This window comes from Caenorhabditis elegans, chromosome I, assembly GCF_000002985.6.
Source record: "Caenorhabditis elegans chromosome I".
NCBI lineage: Eukaryota > Metazoa > Nematoda > Chromadorea > Rhabditida > Rhabditidae > Caenorhabditis > Caenorhabditis elegans.
Window position 1 is genome coordinate 6,079,683 of NC_003279.8, and position 20,504 is coordinate 6,100,186.

The 20,504-nt window shown below is 37.4% G+C and overlaps 7 protein-coding genes and 4 non-coding genes across 13 annotated transcripts; 4 read left to right on the plus strand and 7 right to left on the minus strand.

The window, feature by feature from the left end:
- Nucleotides 1-2,129: 2,129 nt before the first annotated feature.
- Nucleotides 2,130-6,275, plus strand: haf-9 (ABC-type antigen peptide transporter; the record flags this gene model as incomplete). Of its 2 annotated transcripts, NM_059353.8 has the most annotated exons (16): nucleotides 2,130-2,238; nucleotides 2,282-2,359; nucleotides 2,406-2,500; nucleotides 2,646-3,019; nucleotides 3,306-3,423; nucleotides 3,466-3,596; nucleotides 3,664-3,742; nucleotides 3,785-3,911; nucleotides 4,108-4,223; nucleotides 4,274-4,355; nucleotides 4,405-4,533; nucleotides 4,580-4,911; nucleotides 5,083-5,306; nucleotides 5,358-5,464; nucleotides 5,509-5,613; nucleotides 5,905-6,275. In NM_059353.8, the coding sequence occupies 16 exons, from the start codon at nucleotides 2,134-2,136 to the stop codon at nucleotides 6,148-6,150; spliced, it is 2,448 nt and encodes an 815-aa protein (NP_491754.1). The 2 variants fall into 2 exon arrangements, with proteins under 2 accessions (NP_491754.1, NP_871810.1); NM_182010.5 differs by lacking the exons at nucleotides 5,358-5,464; nucleotides 5,509-5,613; nucleotides 5,905-6,275 and having other exon boundaries at nucleotides 2,134-2,238; nucleotides 5,083-5,341.
- On the minus strand, nucleotides 3,056-3,123 carry ZK484.9. Its single transcript, NR_003397.1, has one exon. It is a non-coding gene; the product is annotated as a small nucleolar RNA ZK484.9 (small nucleolar RNA).
- ZK484.10 lies at nucleotides 3,126-3,257 on the minus strand. The gene has a single exon (NR_050160.1). It is a non-coding gene; the product is annotated as an Unclassified non-coding RNA ZK484.10 (non-coding RNA).
- Nucleotides 6,276-7,747: 1,472 nt separating the features above from the next.
- On the minus strand, nucleotides 7,748-8,047 carry msrp-2 (MS Related Protein; the record flags this gene model as incomplete). Its single annotated transcript, NM_059354.5, has 1 exon — nucleotides 7,748-8,047. One exon carries the CDS (start codon nucleotides 8,045-8,047, stop codon nucleotides 7,748-7,750), a length of 300 nt encoding a protein of 99 aa, NP_491755.1.
- A 2,279-nt stretch (nucleotides 8,048-10,326) lies between these two features.
- ZK484.6 (Phosphoglycerate mutase family protein) lies at nucleotides 10,327-11,703 on the minus strand. Its single transcript, NM_001392399.1, has 4 exons — nucleotides 11,072-11,703; nucleotides 10,808-11,026; nucleotides 10,588-10,762; nucleotides 10,327-10,533 (listed from the first exon to the last, which is right to left on the minus strand). The coding sequence occupies exons 1-3, from the start codon at nucleotides 11,173-11,175 to the stop codon at nucleotides 10,624-10,626; spliced, it is 462 nt and encodes a 153-aa protein (NP_001379728.1). The 5' UTR covers nucleotides 11,176-11,703; the 3' UTR covers nucleotides 10,327-10,533; nucleotides 10,588-10,623.
- A 1,300-nt stretch (nucleotides 11,704-13,003) lies between these two features.
- On the plus strand, nucleotides 13,004-13,129 carry ZK484.11. The gene has a single exon (NR_101562.1). It is a non-coding gene; the product is annotated as a small nucleolar RNA ZK484.11 (small nucleolar RNA).
- Nucleotides 13,130-13,624: 495 nt separating this feature from the next.
- Nucleotides 13,625-14,755, plus strand: oaz-1 (Ornithine decarboxylase antizyme; the record flags this gene model as incomplete). Of its 2 annotated transcripts, NM_001380458.1 has the most annotated exon segments (4): nucleotides 13,664-13,734; nucleotides 13,786-13,840; nucleotides 13,842-14,034; nucleotides 14,149-14,733. In NM_001380458.1, coding segments are annotated over 4 exon segments (480 nt in total). In that variant the 3' UTR covers nucleotides 14,310-14,733.
- A 622-nt stretch (nucleotides 14,756-15,377) lies between these two features.
- Nucleotides 15,378-16,896, minus strand: ZK484.7 (Protein-tyrosine phosphatase). The gene is made up of 7 exons (NM_059357.3): nucleotides 16,816-16,896; nucleotides 16,611-16,708; nucleotides 16,242-16,547; nucleotides 16,046-16,195; nucleotides 15,824-15,999; nucleotides 15,624-15,780; nucleotides 15,378-15,577 (listed from the first exon to the last, which is right to left on the minus strand). The coding sequence occupies exons 1-7, from the start codon at nucleotides 16,832-16,834 to the stop codon at nucleotides 15,449-15,451; spliced, it is 1,035 nt and encodes a 344-aa protein (NP_491758.1). The 5' UTR covers nucleotides 16,835-16,896; the 3' UTR covers nucleotides 15,378-15,448.
- Nucleotides 16,897-17,896: 1,000 nt separating this feature from the next.
- Nucleotides 17,897-18,109, minus strand: nspd-1 (Nematode Specific Peptide family, group D; the record flags this gene model as incomplete). Its single annotated transcript, NM_059358.6, has 1 exon — nucleotides 17,897-18,109. The coding sequence occupies one exon, from the start codon at nucleotides 18,107-18,109 to the stop codon at nucleotides 17,897-17,899; it is 213 nt and encodes a 70-aa protein (NP_491759.1).
- A 1,135-nt stretch (nucleotides 18,110-19,244) lies between these two features.
- Nucleotides 19,245-20,049, plus strand: spch-3 (SPerm CHromatin enriched). The gene is made up of 2 exons (NM_059359.5): nucleotides 19,245-19,543; nucleotides 19,597-20,049. Exons 1-2 carry the CDS (start codon nucleotides 19,326-19,328, stop codon nucleotides 19,988-19,990), a joined length of 612 nt encoding a protein of 203 aa, NP_491760.1. The 5' UTR covers nucleotides 19,245-19,325; the 3' UTR covers nucleotides 19,991-20,049.
- Nucleotides 20,050-20,352: 303 nt separating this feature from the next.
- On the minus strand, nucleotides 20,353-20,373 carry 21ur-14839. Its single transcript, NR_050161.1, has one exon.
- Nucleotides 20,374-20,504: the final 131 nt, after the last annotated feature.

The following is a 20,504-nucleotide window of genomic DNA, read 5'->3' on the forward strand; positions in this document are numbered from 1 at the left end:
GAAAATGAAAAGAGAGAAACGATGGTGTAGGGTGAACTGAGAGAGTGGTCAGAAGCCAAGAGACGCAGTATGTCAAACGAATGGCCGCACCCAGTTGGTGCCGGTCACCTCAGTCACGGAGAATGAGAGAAAGAGGAATGGACACACGGAATAGCGTGTTATTTGTTGGAGACGATGGCTGAATGAAGAAGGGACAACAACAAGAATTCGGGAGCAGTTTCGAGCAATTTTTTTCGAAAATTGAGCAAAAAAAAACTACGGGTTAAAAGGATTTTTTTCTGAACTGATTTTTAATTTTGAAACAAATATTATTTTACCAAAAAAATCTTCTGATTCTGATTTTTTCTGATTTTTTGATTTTTTTTGATCTTCTGATTTTTTAATGCGAAAACTGCAACTTTTCATTCAAAATCTTGTGCAATAATGAAAGTGTTTAGTAGAAAAATTATTTTGTTGACTCTCACTTGTTAACAAAGAAAATGAATGAGGAAATTAATTATTTAGGTCTTCTTTGGTCTTTTCGGGCCTTTTCAAGTCCTTCAGAGTAATTTAAAAATCTCTTACTTTTATTTTAATAATTAATTCTTCGAACTTTTAACTTTTAGACATAAATAAAACATAATTGTATATCGAGGATCAAAATGCACTCTGGATTGAATTTCCAACTGAATACACAAGAGAACATACCCGGCAGATGGGTGAAGAATAATCTTGCCAGCTGGCATTTATGAACCAGCTAGTCGGTTGCAAAATGTAGAATTTGCGTATGCAGCTTGTAAAAGGAAATCCGGATGAAAAATCTAGAGAAAAAAGACGAAAAAGTGTTCTGGAAGACCGAATGTCCAAACGCAACAAAAACTGATAAAATTCGGACGCGAAAACTATGAAAACTGAAGAGAAACGAACAACAACTACGTCGTCGTCCACGTACACATAACTATATGTACAACCAATTCTCCCATTTTTCTCTCATTCCTCTTCACATCCACACAATCTCTACACTTCTTGTGTTCATTCGTTCGTCCAGTTCAGCCTGCGGTCATCTAGAAAGACGACCTCGATTTCCGATTTCAATCTTTCCATCAGCTTCTGTGTCTCTTCAATTTAAATAGATTATTCATTTCTTCACTCTCGATGTCCGCGTTTAAACTGAACAAAAAACACTGGCGTGTATGCAAATTGGAAAATGCATCGATTTTTTGTTGGAAACAACTGATTTTCAGGTGAAATGTGGGTTGAAAGGAAAAACTACTAATTACGAAAAAGGGGGCCAAACCAAAATGGCATTGAGAAACGCGTGGTGTAGGAGGATTAAGGAGTATTTACTGAGGTAATCGGAGAGGTTGCATTCAGATATCGGAATAAAAGTGAGAACTTGGGGACAGTTGAGTTTGAAAATTCAATATCTAACCTTTCAACGCTTGAAAATATGGTGTTTTCTTGATTTTTTCTAAACAAACCGAAAAGAGTTCACATTTTACGTTGGAATAGCGCAATCTAACTCAAATTCTATGAAAACCAATGTTTTAAAATTATTTTACACAAAAAAAAACACTTTTCATGAGAAAAAGGAAGAAAATCAAGAAAAAAAATAAATAAGTGGAAGTTATCCGAGAGGAGTACATATTACTGCACACAATACACACGAAACTACGGAAAATTGCAGACGCGACGTGGTGTACCGTATCCTGCGCTAAAATTGTCGATTTTTTATGTCTGCAGACATGTCTGAAACTCTGAAAAATCCTGAAAACAAACAAAGATTCACATGCAAAACAATTCACCCCCGCAGAGCATCCAATTTTGCATCAAATTGGCAGTTACATGGTTGACAAGCGCCCGCAGCGCCTAATCACACTGATTATTTAGTTGAAACGAGAGAACGAGAGCCGAAGAGAAAGAATAATTCGTTATCTTCCCTGATTGTCCACCAGTAAATTGAAGAAAGCACTGCGGAGAGTTGCCATTCTCCTAAAATTCACTGATAGCAAATCACGGTTATCAATAAAGAGTGGGACAGAGTTTCCATTTTTCGGTTTTCCTAATTCGTTTTTTGATACTCCAAAAAGTTACATTTCTAGTTACTTTTTTCTTTTTTTAAGCAATTTTGAGAAATTCGAGATTTTCAGAAGAATGAGTTCTTCTCTTTACACGGGTGGCCAGGCCCTTTTCATATGCCTGGCGTTCATTGGCCTCGATCTTCTGGTCAATGTATTCGGACTTGCTTGGAATGGAAAAGTATGAAAATATGTTCAAAATTCGAACCAAAATCTCTTTTCAGTACTTCACGTTCGACAATATCGCTCACTGGTTTGATTTGGCCAACTATAGTTTTTTGAAAAATCCAGTAGATTTTTTGGTAGATCAGAAAATTTTGTTCAACCACCATAAATTGAGTATTTTAGGCGGTTGCGTTGATTCGTGACAGTATTTTGCTCGGCGGAGCAGTTTCAGCATGGGCTTCACCTTCCGGATTCTCACAAGTCGCCGAAAATGTCAAGTAAGTTGCCAATTTTGAGAACTTCAAGTGGGAAAAATCAATTCAAAGAAAATCAAATTTGTTACAGTACTCGTCGTTTGAAGGCGCATTCCAAATTCCCGAATAACAAATCATTGAAACTTTTTGTTAACATGATAATTTCCAGGAACGTAGTTTTTGCAATGATGCTCTTGATTGTTGCATTTGCTCCATCGAAACTTCTAGCATTCTATGAAGATGACAATATCCGGTTGGCAGTTGGTGATTGGATTCTTATGATTTGGTGTATTTTCGCTTCACTTCTTCTTCAAGGAATCTGGACTTCTGTGCTTGCTCATGTAACAGAAGTTGCAGCAGGAACAGGAGATTCTCTTCTTTTTGGAGATGCTGAACACGAGGAGAGACTCCGTCAGGAGGAAGCTGAAAAAGCTGCAGAGCAAAGAGAAACCTTCCAATTGTTGTTCAGACTTTTGGGCTACATGGGAAGGCAGTGGAAATACTATGGAATGGCATTCTTCTTCCTTTTCTGCTACTCCCTTAGTAAGTTCTCTATTCAAAAATTAAAAAGTTTTAAAAGCCATCATACTTTCTTGTCATCATGAGAGTTAATCAAGAGTAGCAAATAAACCTAAATCACGTGGCGTGGAGTTGAACTCGGGAGCGGCGAGCGGCAGCCGGCCGCGTTAACCACTAGGCCGCGAGTGAAACAAGTCGAGACAAGCGAGAAGGGCGCTTTTATTTGCGAGAAAGAAGGAGAGTTGTTAGTGAAGTTTAAAGAAAGAAAAAATCAATTGATAAAACTCGTAATTGGTCAATTATTATACAGGTCGAGTGTTCATTCCATATTACACTGGAGAAGTAGTAACAGCAGTATTCGGTGATAAAGCTTCATATGAGAAGCTTCACAAAACCGTTTTCATAATGGGAATGCTCTCATTGGCTTCGTAAGTTGTACAATAATATCCTTTTGGAAAAAAAATGTTCAGAACTGTATTTGGTGGTCTTCGTGGAGGATCATTCACCTATGCACACGCTACAATCGATCGACAGATTCGAAATGACCTATTCCGTTCTGTTGTGAAGCAAGAGATTGGGTTCTTTGATATGAATAAAACTGGTTCGTACTTAATGTGGAGGAGAATAGCAAAATAATGGTTTTCTGTAAGAAATGTAACTTCTTTCAGGAGAGATTTGCTCTCGACTGTCAGCTGATTGTCAAACAATGTCGAACACTTTGTCCCTCTACATGAATGTTCTTACCAGGTGAGATATCGAAGATAAACTTGAAAATTAAAATTTTTAAAGAAACTTGACAATGCTCTTCGGGTCTTTAATCTTCATGTTCACACTGTCTTGGAAGCTCTCAATGATCACTTTGATCAATATTCCGATCATTTTCCTCGTCAATAAAATTTTCGGAGTTTGGTATGATGTAAGTTGGGAACTAGTTGGAAGAAAAATCAAGCAATATCTAAGTTAATCTAAGTCAAATTTTAAGATTTTTGGAGTATAGGTATTGGGGGATTTTGTATAAATATACTGAACGCTGGTCAAAAATACTGAATATATTCATGTCAAGCATGTTGAAATATTTTAGGTTTTTCAAAGCAAACAAAAAATATTTTCAGATGCTCTCCGAAGAAACTCAAAACTCTGTGGCAAAGGCCAATGACGTGGCAGAGGAAGTACTTTCCTCGATTAGAACTGTCAAATCGTTCGCATGTGAGAATTATGAATCTAGCAGGTGACATTTTTTCAAGTAACAATATTTTTCTTGAATTCCAAAATGTTTAGATTCATGACTTTCCTCAACGTAACTCTCAAAATTGCTACTCGCAAAGTCTTCGTCGTTATCGGCTTGATTTGGTCAAATGAGGTTAGTGTTATTGTAGTTATGGTACAGTAACCCAAACAAATATTTCCAGCTTCTTCAAATGGGAATCCTCACTATTGTCTTGTGGTATGGAGGACATTTGGTAATTGAGAATAAAGTAGAATCAGGACTATTGGTCTCGTTTCTTCTGTATCAATTCCAGCTCGGGGAGAATTTGAGAGTAAGTTTATCACCAGGAAATCCAGTTATAAATTACCAAATTCCAGGAACTGGGAGAAGTTTGGAACGGACTTATGCAAGCCGTCGGAGCATCTAGAAAAGTATTTGAGTTCATTGATCGTCCACCACGTGTCGAAAACACTGGAACCTATGCACCTGACGGTATGACAGGAAAAATTGAATTCCGTCACGTGGCGTTCAGTTATCCAATTCGGCCAGATCTGCCAATTATGGAGGATTTGACATTTACTGTCGAACCTGGAGAGGTTGTTGCACTCGTTGGGCCATCTGGTGGTGGAAAGTCATCATGTATTGCAATGCTAGAACATTTCTATGAGCCAACAAGTGGAGAAGTTCTAATTGACGGAGTTCCGGTTAGGTGAGAGCACAAAAAACCACACAAGTTTTTGAAAAAATTTCTGAAGTCCTTTGAGTTTGCCATATAGTTCTCGTTGGGAATCTCAAAAGATTTGATGATTGAGCAACCTTTGAGCCACTTATGACAATGGCCCAGCTTTAGTTTTTGTTCTATGGTCAATCAATTTTCCAGAGAATACGATCATAAATTCTTGCACACCAAGGTAGCACTTGTGGGACAGGAGCCCGTACTATACGCTCGTTCGGTCACGGAAAACATCGGCTATGGATTAGACAAATACGATGATGATATGGTACAAAATTCAGCGAAACTCGCAAATGCTCATACTTTTATCATGAATGACACCACTGATGGATATAATACAAATGTTGGAGAAAAAGGAAGCCAAATGTCAGGTGTGTATTCTAATTCTTTGAAATTTAAACTTTGAAAGCAAGTATTTGCAGGAGGTCAAAAGCAAAGAATCGCAATTGCCCGTGCCCTTGTCCGTCAACCAGTTGTACTTCTTCTCGATGAAGCTACATCTGCTTTGGACGCTGAATCAGAACATACTGTTAGTTTTTTCGATCCATTCATACGAAAACTACATCTTTTCAGGTCCAAGAAGCAATTTCAAAAAACTTGAAAGGAAAAACTGTTATCCTAATTGCACATAGACTATCTACTGTCGAGAATGCAGATAAGATTGTTGTGATTAACAAAGTTAGTTTTGAATATCTACAGTTTTTGGAAAGTAAACACTTACAAAAAAGAGAATTTTGAAAAATTCAAGAAATCCATGAGTTAGGTCAAAGATGTTCGTTTTTGAAAAATTATCGAATTCACTTAATATACGATAGGGATATATTTTCACATCTCCTCGTAATTTTACCAAAAAAGAGCAATAAGAAAATATGGGAAAATCCTAAAAACTCGCATCGCATCACTGTTTCCCAGGTTCAAGCCATTTTCAGCTTTTGTATAAGAAATATAACTAATGCCCAAAACTTTCAGGGAAAAGTTGAACAACTTGGAAATCACAAGACCCTAATGGAACAAGAAGGACTCTACAAACAATTGGTCCAACGACAAATGATGAGCGGAGAGGATGGTCTTGATGACGAAATTGAGGAGCCCGAACCAGCCCGCGAAGGAGGTTCAGGCCGTAGCACTAGAGCCGGAGCACGTAGAATTAGAAGTCCATCACAGTCTGTTAGCCAGTCATTTTTGGGTACCTCATTTGCAAGCAGCTATTTGTAAATCTTATTTCTAGCTCGCGATTTTATTGAAATGTTTCTTGATCTATTTTAAATCTGTTGAGTAGTGTTCTTAAATCTGAATTACACTTTTTTTTGCTCATGTTGTTATCTATGAAAGGTTTTTTGAAATGTCTATATATTTTTCTAGCCTAGAAGAAGGAAGAGGAAATTGAAATTGTTCTGATCTGAGAATCGGGATACGGTAGAGATAACATGTTTGAAACGAAATTGAAACAATCATGGTTGCAAAAATACCTTCAGTCTACACGGCCTCTCTCAATTTCATTTATTTCAAAATTCCTCTTTTTCTCTCACACTCTCTCACGTGAGATTGAAAATTGAATAATATATGTGTTTTTAAATTAAATTCAAAATATTGACGAAGAAACAACTTTGGTAATATAAATACCGATTTGTTCGGACTGATACCAAATGGTAATTTTCGGACATATTTGATCTCGTAGACAACGGCTCACTATTTCAGTTATCTTTAAAGTAATAAAAAATTCTTCAAAGTTTGGTACAGAGAAACTGAAGTAGTTACATTTGTAGAAACTTACATAACGTATAAACCTACCGTATTCCTATCGTACCCAATTACCGTATTTCCTCTATTAGTCTTGAATGCAAGACTAATTTTCAATTGACCCGTAGGGGTGCAAGACTAATAGAGGAAATACGGTATATTTTTGTCGTACACTGGTGGAAAACTGATGAGACTTTCCCGACAGGGTTCACAACCTGAGTTATTCATTGCTGGCCTCGGTTTCAGTCGGTTGCCGACTGTAAAGACGGGATCCCGTACGGGAGAAACAAAAAGTGACATATGAAAAAGGAATCAGACGGTATTAATCCATACTTTGTTATTTTGTGCTTCTTTGAGTTGATTGTGCTAACGGATGATTTCGAATACCTTCGTGGCTTCTCTATCTAAGTTTTTTTGTGATTATTATCAATCTTTCTATGATGTTTGGGCCTTAACTTATTCATGTCTATTCACTATTTATTTATTTATTTTTTTGAGATCACGATTTCAATCGTAATAAATACAATACAATACAATTGACAATATATTAATAAAAAATTGAAAGATTTATCAGCGAATCGCCGGCTTTAATCAGTTTTGTCTGGAAAATCACTAATTTTGAACTTTCACATGTGGGCGTATTCACATTTTATTAGATTATTTTATTAGATGAGGCCGTGAGTCTATAGTAAATTCTGCATTGGGATGGATTTTTAAGCATGATTATCACCATTAGTTTGATAATGAAACTAATTTTCAATAACTCCACTTGAGCAGGAAATGTTGGAATAATGTCGAAGAAGGTAACTTTTTAAAGAAAACCTGAAAATTGCGAAAAAACTAAAGCGAAATTTACAGAATTTCACAGAAGGACAAACGACCAAGGGAACAATATGCCGTTTTCAAACTTTTGACAAGTTCGGCTAACTGGAAATTTCTACGGATTTTTGCTCACCGACTTTTGAATACAACTGGAGATCAAAGACAATTTAACAAAAAACAACTACAAATAGTACACGAGTTTATTCAGAACTGAGAGTTGTTGGAGACACTTGACTTTCGGCAGACTTCTTCACATAATGCCGGCGAGAACAACTGTGGAAATGGCTCCAAGAGCATGGAATACCATAGATCCTTTTGTCTTGGCTTCTGGTGAAGCTTCAGTTTCACTACCTTCTTTTGGTGCCTCATCCTTCACCTCATCTTTTGGTGTTTCGGTTCCGTTTCCAGCAGGTTGGGCTGCTTCAGAGTCCGGAGCAGGGCTGACGACTGAAGCTGTATTCTTCTCTTCTTCAGCAGCAGCAAATCCATGGTGGACAAAAACGGCAAGGATCGAGACGATGAGGAGGAGAGCAGTTGTCTGACGGTTCATCCTTCTCAGTAGACCGATGTTGATTTATGATTCTCTTTATGTTTTTGTCCGTCTTTTATACGGTTTTCCTTGACCTCTGCCCCACTTACTGACACAGGTAAGTCACGTCAAAACTTTAATAGTTTTTTTTTTTGAAAAAATGAATAAACGGGTGAGAATGATAAATTTTAAATTCGTGAACTTAATCTATACCAGTATGCAGTATAGCTATCAGAAAAAGTCATATAATAGGGGAAAACTTTGCATAATGCGGCATCGGTCTGCCTATTTGGCAAATACTGTTTTACTACTTGATCTTTTACTACGCATCTCTTTTACTACAGGATCTCTTTTACTACGGAATCTCTTTTACTACGAATTCCACATCTAGATCTTTTACTACAATTGGATCTTTTACTACGGAATCTCTTTTACTACGAATTCCACATCTAGATCTTTTACTACAATTGGATCTTTTACTACGGAATCTCTTTTACTACGAATTCCACATCTAGATCTTTTACTACAATCTGCTCTTTTACTACGGAATCTCTTTTACTACGGTTTACCAACATAGCTCTTTTACTACAGTACGAAAATTTTCAATTTAAGAATTAAATTTTCAACAACATTATGCCGGCAAACACTCATTGACTACCTTCTCATTGACTACCTTTGCTCATTGACTACCTTTGCTCATTGACTACCTTCAAATGCTCTTTGACTACCTCTATCTAATAAAATTTTCCAAAATTTTTTTTGAAAACTTTTCAAAATTTGATCAGAAAAATGCAATGTTTGTAGTTTTTTCTAGTTTGGATGCACACGATTGCAGACGAAAACCTGAGGTTTAGTAGAGCACCTAAGCTCAAAAAACGCACTCACTTCGGATGCTGATATCTCCGTGGAAAATTTAATTTTTTTATGACAAAGGGATCAACTACAAAGTTGTTTATCTTAATCTAAAGTACAACTTTGTAGTTGATTGTTTTTTATCAAAAAATTTGTTGGTCGAGATAAAGTTGTGTAAAGTTCGGCACCTTCATGCTTGTATTTTCTTCTTCTTTTTCTGTTCATATCTCAACCAACAAATTTTTTGATAAAAAACGATTAACTACAAAATTGTACTTTAGATTAAGATAAACAACTTTGTAGTTGATCCCTTTGTCATAAAAAATTTTTCCACGGAGATATCAGCATCCGAAGTGAGTGCGTTTTTTGAGCTTAGGTGTTCTACTAAACCTCAGGTTTTCGTCTGCAATAGTGTGCAGAACATCCAAACTAGAAAAACTACAAACATTGCATTTTTCTGATCAAATTTTGAAAAGTTTTCAAAAAAAATTTTGGAAAATTTTATTAGATAGAGGTAGTCAAAGAGCATTTGAAGGTAGTCAATGAGCAAAGGTAGTCAATGAGCAAAGGTAGTCAATGAGCAAAGGTAGTCAATGAGAAGGTAGTCAATGAGTGTTTGCCGGCATAATGTTGTTGAAAATTTAATTCTTAAATTGAAAATTTTCGTACTGTAGTAAAAGAGCTATGTTGGTAAACCGTAGTAAAAGAGATTCCGTAGTAAAAGAGCAGATTGTAGTAAAAGATCTAGATGTGGAATTCGTAGTAAAAGAGATTCCGTAGTAAAAGAGATCCTGTAGTAAAAGAGATGCGTAGTAAAAGATCAAGTAGTAAAACAGTATTTGCCTAAATATTTTAAATGAAAGAAAAACAAACAAATGTTTGCAAACAAATTTCAAAGTACGGTTTGAAAAAAGGCGCATGCCACTATCTTAACTATAGGTCCTGCAGCGATTTTCTTTTAAATACTACGGTCACTTTGAAATTATTTTCTTTATTTATTTTATTTTTTTAATTTTGCTCTGGGATTCCTTTTTTCGTTTGCGATTTGAGTTTTACTGAGGCGAAACTGAATATTTTCCTCAAAAGTTGACATTGCTAACTGCTCAAAATGTAAAAGCTTCAAAAAACTTCAAGTTCAACTTCAAGTTCAAAAAATGTTTTACAAAATAGTGAAGAATCAACATTTTTGGTAATCGAATGTCTTCAGGGCTATGCAGGTATTTACAAATAGTTATTATCGGTATATAATATCATCAGCAGAGCCAAAATTTTTGGTAAAAATCGAATAATTTGTATGTAAAGATCCACCAATCGTACGATCACAATAAGAAAGTGGAATAGTATTCAGATCCGAAAACCGTTGTAACAAGGATGCAATTCTATCGTCGCTGAGAATCGTGCGAATAGATTTTGAAGATCAAAGAATCTTAAATTATTGTGCCAAGTTAAAAGCTACATACAAACATTTTATTCGATTCTAAAAGATCAATCGGTTAAGTTTTCAGATTCCATTCGTCCATTGAGATGCTAAGCTTGTGGGGCTGCACGTGGCACAATGACCTCATCCTCGAGCAGATCACCCTTCTGAGTCAAGTGTTTCTTGTCCGACCAGTAGTCGAGACGGAATGACTGTCCATACATGTCAGTGACCTTGGCTGTAAAATTTGAATTACTTAAAATACCGATTTGGCTGTGCTCATTGAACTCACAAATAGTGCACTGTCCAACATACTTCCAGTGTCCCTTCAAGAAAGCGTGGATGTTTGCCAGTGGAGTACCATGGGAAACAATAATGATATTTCGGAAAACAATAATGATATTTCGGAAATCGGAAGCTTCTCGAACACTGGTTTGTAGCTTTCGTCGACTTGAGTAGAGTATTCTCTGAAAACCTCGATTTCTTGATAGTACATTTAAAATTGGAAATACTTGATCTTGTCCATAGATGGGATGGTTGGTGGGTTCTTGCAAAGATACAGCGGCTCCATGAGCCCTGGCTCAACACAAATCTTCGCCTTGTTCTCCATCATTGCAACGATTTGAGCTGCCGTCTCGATGCATCTTGTGAATGGAGAAACCACGATCGCCTCGATATTCATGTTGGCAAAGTGCTTTCCAACCTCATGGGCTTGTTGTTTCCCGCGGAGACTGAAATCGTAATTATCTAAAACCAAACCCTTCATAACACCATACGTGAGCTCCGGATCATCCCATTTGGCATCGTTGTTCGCCTTCCACTTCTTGTCCACATTGTCCACGCGTTGTCCATGTCTCACCAACCAAATTGTACGACTCATGGCTCTTTTTCGTTGCGATTTTCGTTGAAATTCGAACTGATTTTTTAAAACTCTGGTGGAGAAGATTGACTTGCAACGTGGTATATTTTACATTTTTGATCAGCAATGTCACGTTTCTCTTGTAGTGGAAAAATTATTTTATGTTTTAACGTTAAAATTCTGATTCCGTTGGCGTTCTGTTTTTTTCCAACTACAGTAATTTGGTCTTAGAATTCATTAAAATCTGTTTCGAAAAAATCCAAAAGCGAGAATTGCGCCAACGACTTGCTGGCGCACTTCGCATTTTAGCTTGCGCGTTTCTCGTTTTCTTATCTCTCTCTCTAGAAAGTTTTTGAATGCATTTTTATAAGGATTCACTATTTTTTATGCTCTTACCACTGTATCCTTGTAAATCGTTTTTTTTGGTGAAGACCTCCTATCCCTTGAATTGCCGTTGATTGATTGTTTTGACCAGAAGCTGCACATCCAACTTCCGCATTTTTTAAGAAAAGAAAACAAGATCACATGGCCACCCGTGTCCTCCGAAGTTTTTCTGATTTGAAAAAAGTTGTTTGATCTATTATTTTAATTTAAAAACATTATAGCTGTTAGCTATAGATCTCAAACCCGATTTTCAAACATTGATAAGAACATTTCGGAGTTGGTAACATATCCCTTCTCTTCACGTTAAGACAACTTTCAAGATAAATATTTCAAATCCGTGACCATTCCCAATTCTTTGCTCTTTTCCCCTTGGAATTCGCCCTCCGAACAGCTGTGAAAACCAAAAACACGAACTTGACGCTGTTGAGATGTTTTTCGTCGTCTCGGTCACACAATCTGCGTCTCTGGCCTCAACCGCCGCCGCCTTCCGTCAATCAATGAAAAGCAAAGATAGATTGTATAAAGTTGAGAGATTCAGAGAAATTGCTGCTTCTCTGTTCTCTCCGTCAGCGCTTAAAAGCAGTGAAACGTGCCAATAGTTCTCCTTGATAACGACTCCCTTTTCTGGTTTTCTCTGTATCATTAGTACTTGAAAAGAAAGGAACTACGTACTCAATCTTTGATAATTGGTTGGTATACTGTCGTAATTTGTTGAATGATTTCGTAATAATTTAATTTTTATTTCTGGTTTCTGGTTTCTCTTAAAACTTACTCAAATCATTAATATTCCTATGCTCACATAAACTTAAAAGTTTTTCTTATCTGATCACAATCTAAATTAGGTCTGCAAATCATCTATCGAAAATCAATAATTATTTCGCAATAAAATAGGCGAAGAGCAAGTCTTATGACACTGTTATCTTTCCGGGAACATTCTCGGTCCACAATAGATAAGGCATCCAAATCATTCGATTCACTGTTTACACGTCGATCGATCTTGTTCTCCTTCTTCTCTATCTTCACTGTTTCACCTTCATTTTGCCTCAATAAGCTGTAGTGAAGTCATATGATTTTCTATTCTTTGTTGTCGAAATCGATTTTAATATAGAGTAGTTTCTAGTTTTACATTACTAAATCCACTCATTGATTCTATTGATCTCTCCTTTTTTAGGCGCAAATGTTTTGATTAATAATTACTTTCGATATCACAAGGCGCTGTTTGTCTGGTAATATTATGTTAGCTCCAGTTCTGATTAAAAATTTCCGTTAGAAAAAAGGTATTTTCGGAAAAGTATCCTAATGGCGTGAGTATACCAATTATTTGTATCATGGCAATTGAGCAGAACTGATAATCGAGTCCCACAGGGTTTACGATTTCTATTTGGATCTGATTTTGAAATGTGCAATAAGAAATAATCATCCCTACTTTCACTTTTGTAACGACCCATTTCGTCATTACCATATGACTTTCAAAGATCTGCGATGTGCACGTCACATATATTCATTCAAAATGGCGCCAGCAAGCCATTGAGCCAGAAAGAGCGTTTCTCTGTCGTCTCGCAATCTTTATGTCCCTCTGTTCCTCCGCCTCGCACTTCATTTATCGCCTGGTCACATGCTTCTTTGTGTTCACTCAATGTTCGTTCTGTATGTCTTGTGACAATTTACTTTAGAGGTTAATAACACAGAAATATAAGACAGTTCATTACTATGTCTGTTCTATAGATCTTCTTTGACATCAATACAACATTTTACGCTTTTAAGAATCAAAAGCCTCTAATTTCTATTTAAAAGCCACGAAGTAAATCAAATAATTGAACGAATCAAAAATCTCTTCTGACATGCTTTAATCTTTGGCATAAACTAATCGAATTATTCTAATTTATTTCTAGCATATTTGATTATAGGACACCGTAAATGTTGAGATTGGTTAAAATCAATTTTTAAACATCTGGGATACGAATCAGTTCTCTGGAATAATTTCTGATCACCACAACTATATTAATTTGTATTTCCGTTATGCTTCCTCGCCCTCGCCCACTCGTTCACTTTGCTTTTAAATCGATCTAATTCTTCTTAATTTCAGTTTCCCACCACCCGCTTCGTACCTATCAAGAGAGACAAGATGTCGAGTATTTTGAGTAGTAATTTTACGAATAAATCGAATCAATTGGTCAACGAGTCTGCCGTCGACAGGTGAGAATACAATGTGAAGGCAGTTTAAACAATAATATTTCGATTTTTCAGCTCGTTGACCGCCTCCCCATGCTCGACCCAGCCCGGCGACGTCGGATGGTGTTTTTGACGCCCCCCATGGCGTGCTCACCAAATTGCCGAACGAAACTCGCGCTATCGTATCGGCCGTTTCTCCAAACTGGCGCGTGACATCGATTGGCGAAAAGACATTGGCGATCATGATTCCACACGATCAACCGGTGCTCGGCATCTCTAAGAAGAACTTTGTGGACCTCTTGGAGTTCGCTGAAGACAAACTCGGTGAGTTCTATTTCAACCATTTCTAGATTTTCTACAAAGTTGTGTTTTTAAACGGAGAAATCCTGTTAAAAAGTTATATTCCCTGAGAAATGTTTGTAAACTTTTTTATTACAGAAATGGAGCGTGTTTTGGCTGTATTTGAGAAGGCTCGTATTAACCCAACGGAAGGATTCCCACGTACTCTTCGTTACGTCGGATTCCGTCCATATGCCATCGACGAGCATCCAGTTCATCTCCCAGCTGAAAAATACTTCATCATGAGCTACAAGGTCTAATGGATTCATCTCACCAATTTCTTTTCGTTTTATCGATTTCTCGCCGCTTTTAAAAATGTTATTTTTCTTTCTCTCACCTTTTTCTATACCAACCCCTCGAAAAAATGCACTTTAAAAACTTTCAAAAAATTTCCTCCTTCAAGAATTCTCTAGTATAATTCTCTAAATCTCTGTGTTCATGTAGTGTACAAATTCTTTAATTTTCCAGAAAAAATCCTTTTTGGCTATTTCTCTGATTATTTTTGCCCACCACACCCACTCCCATCCACAACCAGCTCATTCCTGTTTCTAAGAGATATTAGTGACCGATGCTTCCTGAGAAATTCTCTTTTTTTTAAAACATTCTTTAAATTAATCCCTCCTTTCCCACCACTTTTCTGTCCACGCGCCAGCTTTTTTGGAGAAACGAATAAATTGTCAAAAAAAAAACGATTTTGTAGAGAAATGTTCAAAATGCTCCGCCCATCATGAATTGGGTATCGTTAGGTCGATTACGCAAATGCGAAATTTTGAGACTATCTTACAAAAGTACGAAGCAAAAATACACTAGCGGGTCTCGACATGATCAATTTTCTTAAATTTGAAAGTGTGCGCCTTTAAGGAGTACTGTACGTGCAAGCTTAGGTTGCTCCGGAATTTTCATATTTTTTCCATAGTTTTGCTATACTATCAATTTATCAACAAAAAAAAACTATTTTTAGAAAAAGCTTGGAAGCATGAGAAAAACTATAATCAATGAAAATTAGGCAGAAACGAGAGTTTGATAATACAGTACTCTTTAAAGGCGCACACTCTTACATTTAATAACAAACAATTTTTGCGTCTGGGAATACCACTAGACCAGCATGGTAAAATAAAATATCGCAAAACAAAAAAAAGTTAGCGATTTTTTTGTGTTTTAGAAAAATCAGCCTGGTGAAACTCTCTGTTTGAGTTTCGAGACGAGAACTTCAAAAGGCCTCTTGGGTCCAACAATTTTAATTTTGAAGAATAGTTTTCCACTTCAAAAGATAGAATTAAGATTCTTTTCAGAGTTGGTGAACTTTCATTTCAAACAAAAAACTTTTCGAAAGGTAGAACTTTTTTATTCGAATACGAGACTATTTGGTAGTTCAAGAATTGTAAGACGGCAGGTATATTTAGTGAACGGACTTCATGTACTTCTCTGTGAATGCAAGATGAGCCAGCTTCACATCAACATCAAACATCTTTTTATCCAGACAATAGTTCAGGATTACTTGATGCACGAATAAATATTGTTGGTCTGTCTGAAAATAATATTATTTAATTTTTAAGCATATTGCAGTTGCAAACCTGAATAGAGTTGTTCCGCTGCTCACGGATCTTTTGCAAAATCTTGTCGGTTTCTTCGATTTGCTGACCACCAAGCAATTGATCCAAAATGTACTCGATCATGACCACTGAGCCGGTACGACCGATTCCTGCCGAGCAGTGGACAACGGTGGGACCCCTGAACAGAGCGATTGGCATGAGTATACTGGAACAACACTTACTTGGAAGGTCTTGTTTTCGCCAGAAGCTCCACAATTGCCATATCAGCAGTTGGCACTCCACGATCGGGCCAATCAATCCAGTGATACTGGGTGACTTTCTGAGCGAGTCCACCGGGTCCTTCTACTGTGAAAACCGTCTCCGTGATCTTGGCGTCAGTGTTCTTTTCGAACTTCATCTGAAATGAAAACCTATTAAAATTTTACAACAAAATTCAATCGAACCTTCCCAGTCGACTCGAATTTGACAATGATCTTGTGCCCCTTCTCCTCAAACTCCAACACAGGCTTATCCTTACAAGCGAAGTAGTCGCAGCACTTCTTAGCTCCTTTCTCCATAATATTGCACAGCATGAAGATCGAATCTACTTTTTCCTGAAAACATCAAACCTATAACCTTTCAGAAAAATAAATGTCTAACCTGCAGGCACATGTACCAAAAGTCAGCACAACTCTTATCCAACGGCGCCTGTGTGCATATGAAGCGTCGAGGATTCGATGGAGTCGACACGAAGTTCGCGTGGATGTAGTCGTGAGGCCACGGTGGATGGAGCTTGACTCGATTGTGGTCCAAACATCCGACGTCCTTATATCGGTTCTTCCCATGCTCCTGAGCCTCTTTGAAGGCTTTCATCTTCTCAAAGTCGTTGAAGCGCTTCATTGCAGCGAACTCTGCGCGAAGGCCAGCTGGTCCTTTCTCCAGAGCATTCTTCACAAACTTCACGATCTGAAAGCAGACAAGAATTTAAAATTATCTGTGTCCAGGTTGTAATAGAAACTGAGCACACACCTGCTTTCTATGAGTCTTCTTCTCTGCAGTTGTTCCTTCATCAACAGTTCTTTGACTCACTTCCTTGCTCTTTTGCGTACTCTTTTTAGTTCGTCGTTCTGAAAAAAAAAACTTTCTTTCTAATACTAAAATGCTTAAGCATAGACTATATATCCAGTGTCTCTTCGAGGCCAGAGAATAATAACCCTTTATATAATAAACTCACTTTGAATCACAGACGACATTGATTGCAGTGACTTTCCTTTTCCTCTACAGCTTCGTAAATCGTCGAATCAGTATAAATTCGATTTTTAAAATAATTGATTTTGAGATCTTGCAAGTCGATAAGCAACTAGCCACGTGGCACGTGTAAAAATTAGTGTGGCACGTGGGAGGTTCAAAACGTGCAATTCTTCAATGCTATTCAAACTTTTTGTAAATTTTTAAAGCTGAAATCCATCATCAGGAGTTTTCAGGACAACACGTTGACATTATACAATATTTCAATATTTCCAATTATGTTATAGCTTTTTAGCAAATTTTAATTGAGTTCATTTTAATTAAGCAGTTGTGAAAAATGCGATTTTTGACAAAAGACTACGGTAACTGGTCTCGAAGCGACAGAACATTTTCTGGGCAAGAATATGCGCCTTCACAGATCTCTGTAGTTGCTAATATCTGTTTTCTCAATTTCGTTGCAAATAAAAAAATATTTTCGGATATTTTAAAAGCAGAGTCGATGAAAAGTAGATACAAATTCGAAAAAGGAGGGTGTGGGGAACTATTTAACGTATACGAGTATACTGTTCAGAAACGCACCTTTTTTCTTGAAAGTGTCTAGTTGTGACTGGATACGGTGAATTTGGGACATAATGCGAATTTTTAGCATCTTTAAGATTCATTAAAAAAAAGACTTTATAGGCAGACGGGTTTTATGAGTGGGTCTCAACACGATATCAGGTGGACACTCCAAATTCAACACCACCGTTGCGAATGTGGTAATTAAAATTTTGTCACGGTTACCAGCAGCTTAGCAAAAATGTACTTCCTTCGGAAAGGCTTCCCGAATAATGAAAACATTCTCATAACTTGAAAACATTCTCATAACCTGGAAAAACTATTTTTGAGTTCGGTTGATGTGGTGATCAATGGATACGTCACGATATAGGGACACAGTTTATAAAGTTGACAACTGTTGGCTTTTTAAACAAGAAAAACAAACAAGAGAATACAAAACTTTTTATTGGGTACAATATGGCCGGAAGAGTTGAATTCTGGCTGAGTCTTCACATTATTCGAGCAGCTACTTATGGCCCAAGGTAGCACGATTGATCGGTACGGGCCTTGAAGACCTGTCCTCCTGGGTTGGTGTTTCCTCCGTTTCCCTGGTTTTGTTGTTGTCCGCCTCCATTTCCTCCTTGTGCATAATCTTCGCGGGCATATCCCGACGATGAGGCGTTGGATCCCATGTATCCGGATCCATAGCCACCAGCACCCATGTACGCCGACTTGTCCGCCATTTTTTTCGCTTGGAGTTGTTCCGAGAAACTTGCTCAGAATTCTGATAAACTTACGATTTCTCTCAGAATATATAGGAAAAATCTAGGGCAAAGAAAAAAAACTTCACGGAAAGGGCACGCAGTATATATGCATTTTTCAAATTTTGAAATATTCTTTTAAAATTCGAAAATTATTTAATTTAATTTAATTCAGAAAAAAAAACCAAACTGATAGACTGTTATTATATGCTCTATATATATGCTTATATATGCTATATATGCTATATATGTGCTATATATGATTTGATATCATATGATATGATTATATATGATATTATATATGCTCCTCTTCTTTTAGTACCATTTCTGTACAAGAGATGATAGCTTCGCTTTAACTAAACGATTTTCAATCAATTTGAAGAGCCCATGTTGTTTTACCCAGATGCGAAACTTTGCAATTTTCGTCACAACAATACGGTGCCAGGTCTAGAAGCGACCGATTTTCGAATGCGAAAAGGTGGGCGCCTTTATAAAAAAAAACTAAATTATAACACTAAAATTATAAAAACCCATATTTTGCAAAAAATGACGCTTTTCATTCTACAAAGCAAAAAACAAATAAAAATTCACAGCCCTGATTCGGGCGACACTGCTTTCAGATCAATAGCAAAAGTTAATCAAATTGACAGTAGGTATCTTTGAAGTCGCGGAACACAAGTTTAATATCGGACATAATAACTTTTGTTCAGTATTCCAAGAAATCAGCAGTTATTCCAGCCGGTATAGAAGAGGAAGGCATGTTTGTCATTATTAAACAAGAGTTTGTTTCAGGATCGTGATCACATAAGATTTTCTGCCCAAGTCTTTCATTATTTTTCTTCCTAATTTGAGTTATGTAAGTTCCGGTAAAGCCAGTTCAAGTAGGACGTCACCTATACAGTGAGACTCCTGAAGGAACACATGAATGACGTCACAGTGAGTTGGCATAAATTTTGAATAAACACCAAGCATTTCATGAATAAAAATTATTTTTCGAACAATTAAATCAGAATTTTAAAAAAAGACAAAAACAAACATTTTAGACAAAAACTTTTTAAACAAATACGTGACACAGACGTGGTTAATCTCTTATCTCAAAAGGTCATCAATGCTCACTATAAAAGCTGAAGATTTTCCTTAAAAATCAGTCTAACCCTCGTCTTCTCTACTAGATAGACCATCAAACAATCAACCGGAAATGCCGAAGTCGAAGAGTCAGAAGAACAAGCTTCGCCCTCGTGACTCAAAAGGGCGTTTCACTCCGCTTGCCAAGGCAAAGAGAACCGTCGTGAGCCGTTCCCGCTCCAGATCCAGAAGCGCTTCTCGTGGAGCTCGTCAAAGCCGTAGCGTTGGAAGACCAATGAGTCGCAGAAACTCAGTCCGCTCGATCTCAACCCACACTGCCAAATCGCCGAGGTAAGCAGAAATACATCAATTTTTTCAGTGTAAATATATACTTTCTTTTTCAGTTTGGTTCTCGTCATCAGCGGCTCTCCATCACCTCGTCGTCGTCGTCCGTCAACCCGCCGTTCGTCGTCTCGTCGCTCGGTTGTGAGAAGCGTCTCCCGTGGATCCAAGGGCCGTCGTTCATCTTCTCGTGGATCGGTGTATGGACGCACAGGACGCTCTCGTTCGTCCAAGCGTTCTCGCTCCAGAAGCCGCCCAAGGACTCGCTCAGGATCCCGCTCTTCATCACGCTCTCGTTCCGGCTCCCGCAGAAGCTCCCGCCGCCGCTCTCGTCATCGCTCATCTTCGAAGGCTCGTGGACGTCGTGCGTCGACTGCAAAGAAGACTCCTGCCAAAAGACGTAGCCGCAGCAGAAGCCAGCAGAAGGTGAAACGCTCGATGAGCCGCAAAGGTTGAACGGATTGAGATGGAACTGAATAACTTGTGAAAAGAAAATAAATGTATTGTGTGATGTGTTTTTTTGTTGTTCAATCTTTCATAGCTTCACAGGGAGAAGCAGATCTATTTCAGATTTCAGTTGAAAGCATTTTTCCTTTCCAGTTTGGTTCTGTTATACAACAAAACCGCTTTTCACATAGCCACTAATTCCTTCTATCACAATTTTCGAATCTGAATTCAAGATTTTAAACTGAATCTAATATTAAGCCAAAAACCTTTATGGATTTTCCTAGCTAAGAAAACATGCCTCTTTATGCTTGGTATGTGGCCGGAGTTTCCAGATGGGACATGCAATTTTCTTTTTTGGTCCGGCCCCCCTATTCCTTTCTACCCAAAAATCAATGTTCTCTAAACGAGTATATCTTATTCTTAAAGGAGGAGTAACAGTTCTGAATATTATGAACGCATTTGAAACGCAAACTTCAAAAATATTTTTCAAAATGTTCGAAACCAGTTTTGATACTATTTTACT